We start from the raw sequence: 18,312 nt of genomic DNA on the forward strand, positions 1-18,312 counted from the left end.
TCCCAGGTGTCAGTCACAGGGTCTCTGGCTGCAGCCTTGCTCTGGGCCCTGATGCTGCATGTCAATGTCCTCACAACAAAAGTTGGAGAAAGAAGGGTTGGTGAAAGCAGAGGTGATTTAAAGAACAAAGACATCATGGTAACAGAAATGTGTGTTAGCCCACATTCCTTTCACTGCAACACTCTCAAACCCTAAACAGTACTAAATATGTCCCATATAGATGTAGGATCTTAATTTGACCAGTATAGTCCATAATGTTGCTTGATCAGTGTTTAGGCTATTAGGCTACATGAAAAGTGCAATGGTAATATAACCGTGTCTTAGTGCGGGTTTTCAGTGACTTTATGTAAATCATGAAGCTCATCTGCATTTCTCAGCAACAAAATGAAGATCCTGTACAGTGCCTTCAGGAAGTATTCATACCCCTTGACTTATTCTACACGCTGTTGTTACAGCCTGAATTCTAAATGGAAACACAATATCCCATAATGACAAAGTGAATGTAAAAAATTAAAAATACAAACATTTATTGAAAATGAAATACAGAAATATATCCTTTACATAAGTATTCACACCCCTGAGTCAATACATTGTAGAAGCACGTTTTGGCAGCGATTATAGTTGAGTCTTTCTGGGTAAGTCTCACCCTAAGAGCTTTCCACACCTGGATTGTGCAAGATTTGCCCATTATTCTTTTCAAAATTCTTCAAGCTCTGTCAAATTGGTTTCTGATCATTGCTAGACAACCATTTTCAGGTCTTGCCATAGATTTTCAAGTAGATTTAGGTCAAAACTGTAACTCGACCACTCGGTAACATTCACTGTCTTCTTGGTAAGCAACTCCAGTGTATATTTGGCCTTGTGTTTTAGGTTATTGTCCTGCTGAAAGGTGAATTAATCTCCCAGTGTCTGGTGGAAAGCAGACTGAACCAGGTTTTCTTCTAGGATTTTGCCTGTACTTAGCTCCATTCGGTTTATTTTTTATCCTGAAAAACTCCCCAGTCCTTAACGATTACAAGCATACCCATAACATGATGCAACCACCACTATGCTTGAAAATATGGAGTGTGGTACTCAGTAATGTGTTGTGTTGGATTTACCCCAAACATAACACTTTGTATTCTGAACAAAAAGTTAATTGCTTTGCCACATTTTCTTCAGTATTACTTTAGTGCCTTGTTGCAAACAGGATGCATGTTTTGGAAATTTTTTATTCCATACAGGCTTCCTTTTTTTCACTGTCAATTAGGTTAGTATTGTCTTCCATGTGTTATGTGGGCCCTTCCTTCCTGTGGATTCTGATTGGAGGCTTGTCTAGTACTCAGGAGGAACATACCACAACTCTGCTGTCACATCCTGTTCTTCCACCATGTTGTGCTTGTGAATGACAATAGCTTTGTTGATGTTGTTATTTTCTTAGTTGACTCATGTTTCCGTATTACCTATGGACATTGATCACCTACTAACTAGATCAATGGTTTGGGTTGGACAGATGTCGCAGGTTGATGATGTCATAAGTGTTTACTCCACACACAGCCCCACCCTCACATTGCTTAATATTGTACAGCGTTTCATATTAGTCACAGAGGCTCACCCAGCAGGGTCTGTGATACTGTGACCTCTTCACCACTAAGCCAGTTGATGTTCACTTCTCATTGAAAGAGGAAGGGAAGATGGAAGAAATTGATACCCATAGAGCGAGCGCGAAAGGTCCTGTATTCTGAGTGACAGGCCGACGCTCTCTTTCTCTCCTGAAGACTCAGATCCTTGCGTTGCGTGCAGAGCTGCTGCCAACATCAACACGGCCCAAGCATCTGAGTGTTTGGCTTTGGGGCTGCAGTCCAGAGGGCTGTGGCCTTCAGACTCGGGAGCTAAACTTCAAAGCACAGTATGTGCCCCCTCACATCCTCACATCCCTGCCTCTCCACCTCCCACGACCCCGCAGGGCTCGACACTGCCAAAGGACACATAGGCCTCCTGTAGACAGGTGTGTGTGTGTGTGTGTGTGTGTGTGCTTCTTCACTCATCTAGAACCACTGGGAGAAAGAGACTGATGTGGAAGAGTGAACCTTATCAGACCTACCTCATGGAAGGACATCCTTCCTGAAATACCCCTACAGCTGCCTCTGATTATCTTTTCTCTTCAGTAAAATGTTTTTGTGGTTGAAAGTATCAATGCTCTCATCCAGAGCTGTATTAAGTATTGAAAAGCTAACCACATTTCATATGTATTCTATTTGATGTTATTGAAGTCGATCCTTATGTTTTCTTTGGGCAGAATTACCCAGTTTAAAGATGTTTTGCCTCTGGCGCTTTGGAAAACACTCTAAGGTTTTATGGAAAGTGATGATATATCAACTGACACGTATACTGTACATTGCAGGTTTGTAGATTTATGGTAGTATCAGTTTAACTGGAGGAATTCACACCATTATCCCATCTAAAGGGAGTGAAACCACAAAGAATAACACACTGCCTCATCAACGACAGGCAGTCGCGCACACACACACACACACTGGAGATGGTTGCTGTAGCAGTTGAGCTACAGAGAAGAAAACAGTAATGCACTTCAATCAAATGGTGACACGAGGAATAAATACACAGTGAATAATAATGAGTAAAAATAACATGATTGAGGTTAGTGATCGCTGATCTGTGGCCGATTGCACCAGTTGGTCGTAACTCTACGTTCAACGTAAAATGTGCTCTAGGCGGACGTAAAGATTATACCTGTTGCACCACCTGGGCATATTCCCTTCTATGAGCTATTCCTGGGCGTAGACTATCCTCCACTTATTATAGCTTATATCTCATTTACATAAGTATTCACACCCCTGAGTCAATACATGTTAGAATCACCTTTGGCAGCGATTACAGCTGTGATTCTTTCTGGGTAAGTCTCTAAGAGCTTTGCACACCTGGATTGTATGATATTTGCCCATTATTCTTTTCAAATTTCTTGAAGATCTGTTCAAATTGGTTGTTGATCATTACTAGGCAACCATTTTCAGGTCTTGCCATAGATTTTCAAGTAGATTTACGTCAAAACTAACTCAGCCACTCAGGAACATTCACTGTCTTCTTGGTAAGCAACTCCAGTGTAGATTGTAGCCTTGTGTTTTAGGTTATTGTCCTGCTGAAAGGTGAATTCATCTACCAGTGGCTGGTGGAAAGCACACTGAACCAGGTTTTCCTCTAGGATGTTGCCTGTGCTTAGCGCCATTTAATTTCTTTTTTTATCCTGAAAAAATTCCCAGTTCTTGGCGATTACAAGCATACCCACAACATGATGCAGCCACCACTATGCTTGAAAATATGGAGAGTGTGCCTCAGTAATGTATTGGATTGGATTTACCCCAAACATAACACTTCGTATTCAGAACAAAAAGTTAATTGTTTTGCCACCATTTCTTCAGTATTACTTTAGTGCCTTGTTGCAAACAGGATGCATGTTTTGGAATATTTTTATTCCATACAGGCTTGCTTCCTTTTCACTCTGTCAATTAGGTTAGTAACTACAATGTTATTGATCCATCCTCAGTTTTCTCCTTTCACAGCCATTAAACTCAACTGGTGCATCCGGCCCCTGGTGTCCAAAAGCTGTTTTTGGTCATAAAAAATGATGGCGGAGACATTATGTTCAATTTTTTGGGGGATCAGCATAAAAAACACACAAAAAATAGCAGAATTATTCCGGAGCCCGTAAGACGACTGCTATCCACTGCAGCACCATCTTCCAATCAACGTAACTGTTCCTGTTGAGACAGGCCAATCTAAAGGGAGGGTGGAGTTTCTGTCTTGTTCAGACTTCCTTCCTCAGAGCAATTAAATGGGTGGAGGTCCTGTCCTGTCTGTCATCTGCTGCTTGAATTGGCTGTTATTAATCAACTAACTGACTCAAAGCCACAATCTCTTCTCTGAACTCTCTCACTCACTCACTCACTCACACACACACACACACACACTCACACACACACACACACACACACACGTATAAACATAGCTTGCAGGTCATAATTTATGTAGTTCACAGTCCTGTCACAGCCAAGCCTTAATATGAGCAAAATAGGTTCATCTGGAGGTAGATGGTGTAAATGTGATGGATCCAGGTTGTGGAGGCTTTTTTAAAATTCAGTTATGAGTATGACTAATAGTCACTATGACATTGGTTTGTGTAAAACTCCTTGATTGAGAAATTGTGGCAACTTGTGTAAGTCCAGTCCATATAGTAACCCTGTTGTACTGTTCTAATTTCTTCCAGGTGTCCTTCAACGTCAGTGTGGACGCTAGGGGCTGCCCCGCCCCAGGCACCCAGCAGAGATTCACCATCAAACCTGTGGGCTTCAAGGATCGTCTGGAGGTGTCAGTGGACTACCGCTGTGACTGTGGCTGCACCGACTGGACCCAGGCTAACAGTAGCCGCTGCAGCTCCATCGGACAGTACACCTGTGGTACCTGCCGCTGTGATCCGGGCTACCTGGGCGCCCGCTGTGAGTGCCAGGAGGGTGAGGCTGGCAGCATGTACCTGACCACCTGTAGGGAGGCGGAAGGGAAGCAGATCTGTGGTGGGAGAGGGGAGTGCAGCTGTAACCAGTGCCTCTGCTACGAGTCAGAGTTCGGGAAGATCTACGGGACCTTCTGCGAGTGTGACGACTTCTCCTGTGCCCGACACAAGGGCATCCTCTGCTCAGGTAGGTGTGCAAAGAGAAGGGAGCACTGCCGCTACCTAACTCTCCAAATTGCTGAATCTCCTCTCTACTTCTGCATGTGTACAAAATAAATTGTTCAGACATACACAGTAGTGATTCATTCAGTACCTGATGTGCAGAAACCCTAGAGCCCTAGATGTGTTGTTATTGAGTGTCTAAGTTGGCTTGTGCTGTCATGTTGATGCTAAGAGACTCATTCAATTCATGTTTATTGATCTTCAAGGCTGTTTGATATTACGATAGTAGTGAGCAGGTGGGATGTTGTTGCCAGGGTCTGTTACCACATCACTCTGATTGGTGTTTATTAGGCAGGTTGGCATTTATTGAGATGACTCATGTTCTGGAGGCAGCTCTGCAGAGTGGTCACTAGCTGGCACTACCACAGTCATAAAATCTGATTTTAACCCTAACCTTAACCACACTGCTAACCCTAATGCCTGACCTTAAATGAAGACTAAAAAGCAAATGTTTGTTTTCATTAATTTTACGATATAGACAATTTTGACATTGCAGCATGCTCATCTAGCGGAAACCACTCAGTTCTTTCTGCCTCCAATGCAAGACTCATGACAATAAACATCAACCTGAATTTATTAGAGGAAAAGCAGCCTGTTAGTGGTGCAGCGTTGAACACAGCCCTGCAGGTCTGCTACTGTTGTGTGTGTGAAAGGGTACTTTTTGTGTGTGTTAATACTGAACCATACCTGTTCAGGGTGTTTTTTTACAGTAAAGATCTCTTGATCCTGAATTTCTTCTTCGGGAAAGGTAAAATGCTCACCTGCGGGGTATTGGCTAGCCTCCCAAAATAGAGGCTTAGGAGCAGCTGCGGGGAGCTCGTTTGTTGTGCAGTTCATGTTTTACTATCTCTAGCTGAGTTGTGTTCTCTAGGTGCTTTGGGACTCTGGAGAGTTGGGGTGGCTGTGTGCAGGATTCAGGAATGAATTCTAGAACCAGACCAGAGCTGAAAGATCCATTCTGTGTTTCTTTCTGAACAGAACTGCACTCCTCCAACCACCAAAATTCCCCTCCTCTTTCTATTCTTTATTTTTTCTCCCCAGACTATTCATGTGCTCTATTGATTAAATGTGCATGTGCTGATGTCGACCACAAATCCTATTTTCTCCATCCTGAGGGTCTTGCTTGCTTTGAAGCCCATGCCCTAGATTTCTCTCACACTGGCCTAGGCAGCAGGCAGGGATGCTTGCTGGGAGCAACTTAGTGACATACTAAACAGGCTGTCCTATTGGATTCCCAGAACATCGGGTCCAGTCCAAGTAGCCTCAGTGCGTTTTGGGTCGAGACCTGCTGGAAGTTGGCCAAGGGCCCCTGGCTCATCCCCAAGCTAACGGCTGTTCCACCAAACCACAGAGAGAGCTTTGTAATGGAGGCCCTGCTCAGTGCTTTGTGTATTGCCAAATACAATGTGTGGGTCTATACCCAGTTAAAGTGCCTTGTTTCGTTTAGTCAGCAGGACTGAGCAGCGAACAAACACAAAATGGACCATTTGTTTGTCGGTTGGTCAGACCATAAGCAGGCCCTTAGGGTAGGATGATAACTGAAAGGGGTGGGGTAGTAATTAAATCTTAACAGTCCAGTACGCTCTGTGGCCACCCACACACTCGTGCACACACACACACCTCCCCTCAGTGTATGGTTGTCTCAGTCTATAATGAGTTCCTAATGAATCTGAATTATATTCCTCTCTCCCACACTTCTCTGGCACTGTTACTTAATCGTGTAATAAACAGTGTTGTAAAATAATTCTGTATACCACCACTGGTCCCCTAAACCCACAGCTGGTTATGGGGAGGTTCAGACTCCTCTGTACAGAGTCCCATTCCTCTCCTTTTACATGCCTTGTAAACAGTATTGTGCACAGGTTAGATTGGTTACGCTGAGATTATAGCAGCTCATTTGCTCTGTGTTGTGTTGGGAAGAAAAGCTGGTTTGGATTGAACTGCAGGATCCAGACTGATCACCATATCAGTAAAACAGAGCAGTAGGTATCAGCCTGTAGATCTGACACGCTATTTGGGCAGAACTCACCCGTGTTGGTATTGATACTTAAATAGCTACTTGTAGTAGCAACAACTCCTGGTAGTATTGAAAACTGACTGTTAGTAGGTGAGACTGAGGCTATTTGGCTCTTTCTCAAAGAGTCTTAAAATCTGCCCTCTAGTTCTTTTGAGATGAGTGTATTGCATTGGTGCAATGAAGCTATCTTAAGATGAATGCACTTATTGTAAGTCGCTCTGGATAAGAGTGTCTGCTAAATGACTAAAATGTCAAATGTAAGGAGAGGAAATGTTTTTAGCCTATTGAGAAAGGGCAAATTACACCAGCATACTTGACCTCCCTCAGGGGTTAGAGAGCAGCCCTACATGAGGCTGAGGGGGTCAGGGGTTAGGCTAGAGACCAGTGTAGCAGCCAGGCCTACATGAGGCTGAGGGGGTCAGGGGTTAGGCTAGAGACCAGTGTAGCAGCCAGGCCTACATGAGGCTGAGGGTGTCAGGGGTTAGGCTAGAGACCATTGTAGCAGCCAGGCCTACATGAGGCTGATGGGGTCAGGGGTTAGGCTAGAGACCAGTGTAGCAGCCAGGCCTACATGAGGCTGATGGGGTCAGGGGTTAGGCTAGAGACCAGTGTAGCAGCCAGGCCTATAGGAAGCGGCTCCTTCTCACTAGGGCCTTGACTCTTTTCCCTCTCCTTGACGATTCCCTCCCTCCGTCTGATCTGATTACCTTGTCACTGGGCCAAAACGCACGCCAGGCCCAGGCCAGGACTCCAAGAACCAAGAATATTGGTTCCTGCTTACTCACTAACGACAGCTGTGGAGAGGGACAGGAGTGGGTCCCACTCTTCTTGTAAATAGAGCTCTCAGAGGTTGTATCGTAGTACAGTACACTTTTTTTTGTTTGTTACCAGAATCTTTTTACTGCGTTTATAAATACACAGATACTTGACTGTGCCAACCTGTACCATCCTCTCTTTGTGTTTCTGGAATGTAGCTATATCATTGAGCTTTTACCCACACTATTTCAGTATCTATTGTTACTGTACAGTGGCTTTTCATTATCCTGGTTTATGTTTTTGAGTATGTTGTCGTTGTTTCCTTCTGCTCTTTGGAGGAAAGGACTCTCTTCCTAGATACCTTCTCCTCCTTTGATAGTTTTAGCAGCCATGCTCTTGTTTGCCCTGGCCCTCTGAGTAGAGTGAGAGTGAGGAGGACAGACAGACAGATGGAGGCCAGGCACGCTCCACACCCAGCTGTTGCTGTTGTCATGTCTGTGCTGCCTGGTGCTGTGGTGATATAACATAGCACCAAGCCAAACCTCCATAGACCCTACAGTCTTGTTTTTCTGGCCAGTGACTGTCAGTGTGGCTGTGTCATCAGCTGTACACGCCTGAACCAATTACACCCACATCGAACCCATGATTCAATCAACTGGTGTATTTAATGTAGTTGGGAATGGGTCAATACAATATTTGAAGTATCCGCTATAATATTTAGTCCACAAAATGGCCAAACTGCTAATAATAATAACCCATAATTTACAAAGCTCAGTCAGAGGTTAGCTATTCACAGCTTAATTTGAAGTTGATAGTTTGAAATAGTTTGAGAGACTATGTTTTTAGTCTCTTCACTCACCTTTTCTAAATGTGTTTTTGTGAGCTGCACTGATAAGCTACTGTATCTCTGCACCTGGTTAGATAAACTAAATGAAACACTGGTGGTCTTCCGCTGCTTCCAGTGTCTTTGAATGAGTGGAAGGGTTTCAATTGGTTTGGGTGGGATGTGCGTGTGTGTGTGTGTGTGTGTGTTTGGGGGGGAGATGTTTATAGACAAAGTTCCACCTTACCCTCTGATAGGATAGAGGGAATATTCACTATTGATGTACGGAACTAACGGTAAGTGCCTAGAAGGTATTAAGTTTGTTTTAACAGTGGCCAAGTAGGCTACTGTGGCTATTTGATCATAATGTAGGCCTACCAGAGTGGCCTGCCATCAAAAACAATGGAGAAAATGCATCCCATAACATTTTAACATGGAAATAGCTGTTATATCATTCAACTTACAGTAGCAGCCAATGTGTGGTGTTCAATGTAGGCCTACATTCCATGAGACGTTTGGAAAAAAACATGCAGAGCTCGACATTAACCTGTTTATCCACTTGTCCTTCAGACAAGGTGACTGAAAATGTTGTTGTTTGATGCAAAAAAACACTTTACATAATAAAATGCATCATTATTCCCATACCATTATTACAGAGAATCAGACAAATTATGCTACCCTCTGCCTATTGGCTACTTATGCTTGAATAAGTCATCTCAAAATACAACACTGCCCCTTTAAGACAAAAAAAGCTCTTTACCAGACTTGCTTTTCAAAGATGTCTGTATGGGGCTAGGGGTAGTTTCTGGACAAGGTTGACCGTGTGATACTGAGCTCACAGTCAAATAACCTCTTATGGCTGTGCAAAGGCAGCCCTGTTCTTGTGAAACTAAGACAGTGGCCTGTAGAATGAAGGTCAGGGGCATTAATCAGTCTCTGAAGTTAGTAGGTCTGGCAGGAGCAAGGATAGGGAAGGATTGATGTCAGTAACCTCTCACAGGGGCCACACTGTGTATGTGTGTGCTTGTGCGTGTGTTGGGTCTGCTGATTCTCATGCAATCTTAACCTCAGTGTCTTCTGCAAGGCCAGACTCTCTGCCCTAAGGCCTGTGCTGAGTCTCTGTCAGGATATCTGGAGGATGAAGTAGGTGTAGATAGATGGGTACTGTATGGATATAATTAGTCTTTGAATCACTTACAGTAAAGTATGAAAGGGTGATTACCAGGGTGTGAGAGAGAGTTGATAGATGTTCATAGAGGCAACAGTAAACTTTTATTTATTTGCGTCTTTCTGTGTAAGCATGGATCAGCTAAGTCTGTGTGTCGGTTGCCTTTGACGAGGCCTCCGTAAACCTAGACTTTGTGGTCCTCTGCTCTGTCACACATCTACAGCTGCTTATCGGTAACAATCAAACCACTCAATAGCACCAAACGCCAGAAATAGCATGGCTGTTTTCCAGACTGGCACTTTACCCGCAAACCCCTTCCCATAAATCGGCAGCCTCAGAGCCTTGTAAAAGCTGGGTAGAGATGGAGGATTTAAACAGTAAATGGGAACATATGTGTTTATTAATGTTAGTGTGTGCCTGGCACGACAGTGACTGTGCCTTATTGAAATTAAAGCATTTAGCAGGCTTCCAATCTCGCTCTGACATGATTGGCCTATTTTTCAAAATAGTTAGCTTAGACTGTAACTAGTCCTGTGTTTGCAAAACATTTGGCACATGCAAGCACTTTGGTTTTATTGCTTGACGTGTCAAAATGTTGTAGAGCCGTCCTTTATCCTACAGCTTCTCCTATTATCCTCCTCAGCACTTTAGTTTATAGACATAGCCAATAGAAAATACTGTACAGACACACTAAAGGCCATCTTTTGGGTGGTGCCAGAGGCATGAGGGTTACAGTTAGATCTAGGAAGGCAGAGGGGTAGCGGTTTGGGTTTTATCTGTATGCCCAGGAACTATTAGCTGACTGGTTAAATCTGACACATTTACAGAAATGATTAATATGTATTTTTAGGTTGCAGTACTGCTGTCTGACCTATACTGATTGTATGAAAAGCCTGCAGCGATATACATTGGGATTAGGTGTGGTGGAGCTACATTAACAGACCTAGCAGGGACATGAACAAGTTGAAACAAAGCTTATACCGGTACTCAATAACCATCATGATTTGTAGCTCCTGCTACTACCGACTGTAGCACCTACTCTCTGCCCAGTAGTAGTCTGATTTCACTCAATCACTTTGATCTTTTTGACTGGAACATAGTTGGAACAGGATCTCAGGTTCTACAAGGCTGAAGTAGCAGTTCATTAAACGTTTTGGCACAGCTGTGGAGTCGATTTAGTGTTTTATTTGTAGTTTGTTGAACACACAGCAATTAGTAGTCAACCTATTCTGGGTTCATGCTTGGCAGACAGCCCAGCATGTAAACTCACTACGGAGCTCAGCAGTGAGCGTTGAGCGTGTGCATCATTCCGTGTGTGTGTTTTTGATTGTTTTGTCCCTCACCCCATATCTCTCTCCTCTCTCCCTTGCTAGGTGGAAGCTACCTCAACAGCACCTAGGTTCCTACTGCTGCTCAGTAGGATAGTAGGCCCCTGACCCAATGCAAACACAGGATGACACCTCAACCCCTTATCCCCTCCCAACCCCCCTCAAACTTGACTGAACCTGACCATGATAAAGACCCATACTCTCTCAGGATTGTCCTTCCTCCACTTTCTCCTCTAACTAATAAATACTATACAAGACTCTCTCCCTTCCCATTCCTGCTGTGTTTGGGGCCTCTCTTGCCCCATAGAACTACTTCAGATACGAGGATCCCCCCCTCCCCATTCCTGCTGTGTAATAAAGAACCTATATCCCCAAAGCACTACAGGTGATGCTGCTGGAAACCTACAGCTCTCTCTCTGCACCATCTGGATGTATTTGGTGAGTGGTACTCCAAGGCTGCGTCAAAATGGCACCCTATTTATTTTATAGTGCACTACTTTTAACCAGGGCCCATAAGGCTCTGATCAAAAGCAGTGCACTATACTTTATAGGAAATAGGGTGCTATGTGGGACGCACACCAAGACTTGCGTGCTGTTGGGCTTCCAGAGGAGAGACTCTGAAATATTTAGTGAAATATGCAGAGAAAATGGGGTCAGATCTCATCTCAGAGCTTCTCTTTAGTCCAATGTACTGCTGTAGTGGTGAGAGGATTAACCACTGCTGCTACAGGACCTCTCTGTACACATCAAACACTGTGGCCCACAGGACATGTTCTTCCATGTCTTCCATCATGTCAAGGATCTGAGGTTACTGTCCTAGGACAGACAGGAAGCAGAATAGTGTAGTTTCTGGAATCCACACGCCACACTCCCCTTTTTCTCTAGATATATCTAATTATATTACAATGGCTGCTACTGACTTCACCTCTTTGTCGATACATGTATGCAGCTGTGATTACTATGGCTACCAAAGGGCATTGTTATTATCATATTCATGATATCTGCTACTCCTACTGTACATTATTTGTGTGGCACTCTGGGCAGGTTGCCAATAACTTGAAATGAGTGTGCATATGTCATCTGAGGGATTTGCATTAAGATCCTAGTTGCTTGTTGTGGACTTCAAGTTAGAATCGGCCCGTTGTTAGACAAGGTTATTTCACTAGAGGAATTCTCTCTTATGGCGTGTCACTTTAAGCTGTAATTTGCACCACAGTTTAATAACAATCCCTTAACGCTAGATCAAAGCATTTGCACCTGAGCAAAGTGAATAACTTTACGTTTTCCCAGAACGTCAGGGGGGAGGAGTTAACAGTAATTGCTTTTCATTTTGCGGGCTCAACACATGTTTTAAAAACGTATTCTAAACTCTGCTGGCGTCATGACGTGGCGGCATTCTGGGTGGTGCCTCAGCTCCCCATAACTCGATACAGGTCAGGTTTGAACAAAACTGTAATTGCTTGGAGGAAGATAAAAAGCCACAGCTGTATAAATGGTGGTTACTGTTGGAGGTCTATGGCACCTCGGGTCAGAGTGCTATATAAAGCAAACAAATAGAGGATAGGGGAAAGGAAAGCCTTCTTTCAGACTCCTGAGAGGGGGCTACTTTCCACTGTCAGTGTTTACTCTCTGAGAGAAAGAGAGAGGAGGGGGAGAGCAGGCCTGTGGATTTGTGATAGACTGATGGATTCATGTGCCTGTTTTTTTCCTCAAGTGAGTACCAGACCTACTGGGTTCATTTAGTATTTGAAATATTTCAAATACTTTGAGCATATGATTGAACCTACCTTGAGTGCAAGATGGACACAGTTTGCTCCACAAATACTATTTGATACACAGTAGGTCTGGTGAGTACGATCGGTGCCACACTCCAAACATGGTGTCTGTCTGTCTGAGCTCTGAGGCGTCTGGCTGGGCTGTATACAGTAAATCTCTCTCTCTGCTAGTCTTGGCAACCTCTGATCAGTCACAGCGCTCCCGGCATCCACTGCTCCTCTTCCAGAGAAAAATCCTGTCTAACACAGAAGAGCATTCGGGGCACGGCGAGATACATTCTCGTTCATGATCCTCCTGTGTTTCGGTAAAAGGGTATCTGGGACCTGAGAGGCAATTAGCTCATAGTCATAGGTCAAAAATAATATAGTTTCTATTCATGTTAAACGAAGTCCCATCATTCCCATGTGTTGTTTCCTGATGAGTGAATATATTGTGCTGTAAAGGTCAACACAGGCTTCTGAGAAGTGAAAGAAATATGCTGCCTTAGCATATCAAACAGTCTCACACGCATACAAATGCAAGCGCGCGCACGCACGCACACACACTGGAGTGTGTCAAATGCCTACTCAATAACATGAACACCATGTTGCCAGCACCCATAAATGATAGAGACAGCCAGGTAAGACTGTACACAGGTTACTAATGTGTTCTAACCATAGACTCAAACAGAGCAATATGGTTCTAACCCTGCCAGGTGTGTGTCTATGATAATCATAAGGTTGCAAAGCTGTACTTGTCCTTTGTTTTCTCCATTAGCTTTTGTTCCCAGGGTTATTAGATTATTCATAGGGTTCTAGTTGTGGGTGGTGGCATCAGCTCACCAGTACACAGGCCTAAACATTATTTTCATGCCCTGTAATTGCTATTGTCTGATGACTGGTACAGTAGGCAGGTGATGTTTCTTTGTCATCCGTGCTGACTCGGGACAAAACAGTCAATACCAGTAGTTATTTAAAATACACTCATCCCTCTACTGTGTATGTTTCTAGGTTTTAAGAGCTACATTGTAGAATAATAGTGAAGACATCAAAACGATGAAATAAACCAAAAAAGTGTTAAACAAATCAAAATATATTTTATATTTGAGATTCTTCAAATAGCCACCCTTTGCCTTGATGACAGCTTTGCACACTCTTGGCATTGTCTCAACTTGCTTCACTTGGAATGCTTTTCCAACAGTCTTGAAGGAGTTCCCACATATGCTGAGCACTTGTTGGCTGCTTTTCCTTCACTCTGCGGTCCGACTCATCCCGAACCATCTCAATTTGGTTGAGGTCGGGAGATTGTGGAGGACAGGTCATCTGATGCAGAATTCCATCACTCTCTTTCTTGGTAAAATAGCACTTACACAGACTGGAGGTGTGTTGGGTCATTGTCCTGTTGAAAAACAAATGATAGTCCCACTAAGCCCAAACCAGATGGGATGGCGTATCGCTGCAGAATGCTGTGGTAGCCATGCTGGTTAAGTGTGCGTTGAATTCTAAATAAATCACAGACCGTGTCACCAGCAAAGCACCCCCACAGCATAACACCTCTTCCTCCATGGGAACTACACATGCAGAGATAATCTGTTCACCCACACCGCGTCTCACAAAGACACGGCGGTTGGAACCAAAAATCTCCAATTTGGACTCCAGACCAAAGGACACATTTCCACCGGTCTAATGTCCATTGCTCGTTGTTTCTTGGCCCAAGCAAGTCTCTTCTTATTATTGGTGTCCTTTAGTAGTGGTTTCTTTGCAGCAATTTGACCATGAAGGCCTGATTCACACAGTCCCCTCTGAACAGTTGATGTTGTGATGTGTCTGTTACTTGAACTCTTAAGTATTTATTTGGGCTGCAATTTCTGAGGCTGGTAACTCACTAATGAACTTATCCTCTGCAGCAGAGGTAACTCTGGGTCTTCCATTCCTGTGTCGGTCCTCATGAGAGCCAGTTTCATCATAGCGCTTGATGGTTTTTGCGACTGCACTTGAAGAAACTTTCGAAGTTCTTGAAATGTTCCATATTGACTGTCCTTCATGTCTTAAAGTAATGATGGACTGTCGTTTCTCTTTGCTTATTTGAGCTGTTCTTGCCATAATATGCACTTGGTCTTTTACCAAATTGGGCTATCTTCTGTATACCCCCCTACCATCTCAGGAAAGAAATTCCACAAATTAACTTTTAAGGAGGCACACCTGTTAATTGAAATGCATTCCAGGTGAAGCTGGTTGAGAGAATGCCAAGAGTGTGCAAAGCTGTCATCAAGGCAAAGGGTGGCTATTTGAAGAATCTCAAATATAACATATTTTGATTTGTTTAAAAAAAAAAAATGGTTACTACATGATTCCATATGTGTTATTTAATAGTTTTGATGTCTTCACTATTATTCTACAGTGTAAAAAAGAGTAAAAATAATGAAAAACCCTTGAATGACTATTTTCTTTTCTTTTTTGCTGATGACGACCCAAGCTTGACTCCACATACAAGAGGCAGCTTGTCTTGGCCTGCATGCGTGCTTAACAACACACATTTGAGAACTGTTACTGTTATGTCCTCCGATAGAGAAGAGAGACACACAGATGGGCCAGTTGTTGTGATACTGTCTTGAAGGAGAAGAAATTGTCATGTCCAATAACTCATATTGTACTGAAGGAACATCAGAGCAGACTAAAAATATGTTGGAGCTCAGTCGACAGCATATGGGAACAGTTTGGGGGGCACGCCATAGCCATAGAAAAGGCGTGGATTGAGCCAAGAACAATCCTCTTGTAGTCTAGTGTGTCACAGCTGGGTCCATACTCCACAGTGCCCTTGGTAACTGAGAAAGCTAGATCCCTATATAGCTCCTTCCTGGGCCCTTGATTAGGGATATGTCAGTCCTTGTAAAAAATTTTGCCTCTGTGTTTCTGCGAGGATCATCGGTCCAACTCGGCAGTGTCTCTGCTTCTCCTCTGGTTTGTGATGTTTATCTATTGAACTGTTGCAACTCGGCAGTGTCTCTGCTTCTCCTCTGGTTTGTGGTGTTTATCTATTGAACTGTTGTCCTATGTTCCAGATGTTGAGAGTAGAGCAGATGTTGTGCTGCTGACAGCGCCTGGCTGACAATCTCTTTCTCACACACTCACACACACACACACACAAAACACACACAACTGACAGTGCCTGGCTTAGAGGAGCATGGCAGAGCACTATGGGTCTGACTGTCACAAACACACCTCTGCCCTCCCTCTCACTGACAGAAAGCATTAGCTTCTCCCAGGCCCAGCCAGGCTCTTCTCTCTGTTAAACTAGGCCATAGCAGCACTCTGGCTCACTCACAGCCCTTTCATACATAACATAGTGGACATTCCACGTTCCTTTCAACTCGGCCTGTGTTTTTCTATGTCTCCAAGTCACACCGTCCAAATTCTACTTCTCTACCTCACACTGCTGTCTGTCACAGTGTCAACATACACTTTTATTCTGTGACGTTTTAGCTGTTCCACCTCATAGGCGGATTTGCCCTTCCTCAAAAACAGTTAATCAAATTTGGTATTTCCCTACGCTAAAACTGGATGGTATTTATGACCATTCCCCCTCCCCCACTGCCCAGTTAGCTTTTTTTTCTCCCAATGTAGCAGCATTAAATATGAGCAGCGCTGACCTTGAGGCGTTGGGAGGCAGGAGGGAGGCCCTGTGTGTCTCTGACTGTGTAGTCTATGGCACTGCTGCCCCCCGGTGCCACGGTTGCCCACCTGTTCCACGTCTGCCTGCCTGTTCTGCTGCCTGCCTGCCCTTCTCTACAGAGGACAGATGGATTAGCAACTGATACTGCCTCATTCAGACCAGGTTTTTCAGGAAAATGGTAGCACCTCTTGGTCTTTGACTTCTGATTGAAGGCCTGGGGTCATAGCATAGACTCCACTCTACAAAATAGGTTAGTAATATCACTATAAAGCCCCCAAAATGTGCAGATTTTTTAATTTATTTTTAAATCATTTTTCTTGTCCAAAATGTATGAGAACTTTGGGATTTACATTTATTGTGTGAATATTTATTTGATTTATAAGTCTCTACTTGAGGAAGCCCTACAGGCTTCAGTTGAAATAGCCAAATCTCAGCAAAGTTTCCTTCACTGAAGTGGAAGAGCTCTGGCTGATCTGTTTACAGAGGCCACTGTCACTTTGTTGAGACTTTGCAGGGTTTAGTCTCTCTCTCTCTCCCTGTGTAGTTTTTGTGGTTTTCTCCCCCCATTGTGAAACCATCTCTGTACTCTTTGGCAGTGTGCTGACCATCCGGGAGTGCTGTGGTGTGATGGGGAATTGGGTATGTCTCTACATTTGAGCCTCTTGGCAGCTGTGCTCGGACTTCTTCTCTCTGTTGGGTTCGTATGGTGCGTTTGTACAGCAGCCAGAAACTCAAAGCCTTCATTCGTACAAATAAGTTCCAATCTCCTCAAAGACTTGTATACAGGCAGATTATTTGTTTGCGTTTCCACAACAGGGTCCTTTATAAAGTAACCATTCAAAATAAAAGGTGGAACCACAAACCACCATAGCATAACCCTGGACTGAGGTCAGACGGACCAAATACATGCTGGGATTGGAACGTTGTTTACCTTTTGTTCTACTTTGCTATTAGACAAAATGAGTCGCTTACTTCAATTGAAGCCAGGTCTTTGGACTGTAGAGACCAGATCTTTGTATTCTGCGACTGTGACACATATAATCTCATTTGAAAACATATAATTAAGCCGTGTGGTTATGGCGATAATGTTCTGCTTTCAAAGCGATCATTAGAGGCCGTAGACTTCCCAAGCAAAGGGAGTGGCCCAGTGCAATAATGGATGCATGTAGCTCTTTGAAATCGATGTTCAAACTTACGACAGTAGTTCTCACGTTCTTTCAATCTTATAAAATAGGATAGCATGATTGACTCCACCTGTACTTTAAATACATTTCAGACTACGTTTTGAAGAGGGAAGAATGTAGCCTATTACTAATCCTCTCTTCCTGTACATCAAGATGCTCCACCATAAGAGACTCCCAGTAATATCCATGACAAGGCCTTTTCCCATATCTAGAAAAGAGATCATAAAGAAGCTTAGTCTTTAAAGGTGGAATCCGCATTAGGGGAAACAGCGGCACTGTCCGACCCAGTACCTTTGTTATTGTTTTTGTTTTGAGGACTAAACGGAGGTGAGGTGCATCGAGCAGAGGGGTCAAAAGGATTGCAGTACATAATATGCTGTTCTATCGCGCGTGCGATGATGTCAGAGGGGAAAAACAGTGTTTGTTGTTTGCACGTCTTTATTGTTGTAATATCCCAAACGAACGGACAGTTTCACCATTAAGGATTCCAGCTTTAAACAGGCGCTTATGACTCCAGTATACAGTATGTCTTTATAGCGTCAGTTTGGGACACTGTGGTGCGCAGCAAGGCTCTATTCTTACAACTCCTCCTCAATCTCCTCTCTTCATCTCAGCTCCATCAATCAGCCATACCACTGGAAAGCAGCATGGCCCAGCTTCCATCCTTACCTATTTGACTTACTTAATAATATGATACTTACTTACTTCCTCTCCTCAATCTCTCTCCATCTCAGCCCTAGTGTGAATTAGCCCTAGTGACTACCTATCCTTATTCCTCACATCACTGTGCTCAACTGAGAGCAGGAACTTCAGAAAGTGTGTTTCCTGCTGCTACACCGGAGTCACTGCCTCTGGTAGAAGTCTCTGACTGACTATCAGCATG

General features: G+C 43.7%; 1 protein-coding gene across 2 annotated transcripts in view; it reads left to right on the forward strand.

The window, feature by feature from the left end:
* itgb5 (integrin, beta 5) overlaps positions 1-18,312 on the forward strand; it is a 70,792-nt gene that overhangs the window by 28,274 nt on the left and 24,206 nt on the right. For both annotated transcript variants that reach the window (XM_084180061.1, XM_084180060.1), the window contains one exon: positions 4,262-4,691. In XM_084180061.1, the coding sequence (XP_084036187.1) occupies positions 4,262-4,691 (430 nt within the window). The remainder of the gene's footprint in view (positions 1-4,261; positions 4,692-18,312) is intronic.

The sequence above is a fragment of the Coregonus lavaretus genome (genome assembly GCF_964263955.1).
Source record: "Coregonus lavaretus genome assembly, chromosome: 16".
Taxonomy (NCBI): domain Eukaryota; kingdom Metazoa; phylum Chordata; class Actinopteri; order Salmoniformes; family Salmonidae; genus Coregonus; species Coregonus lavaretus.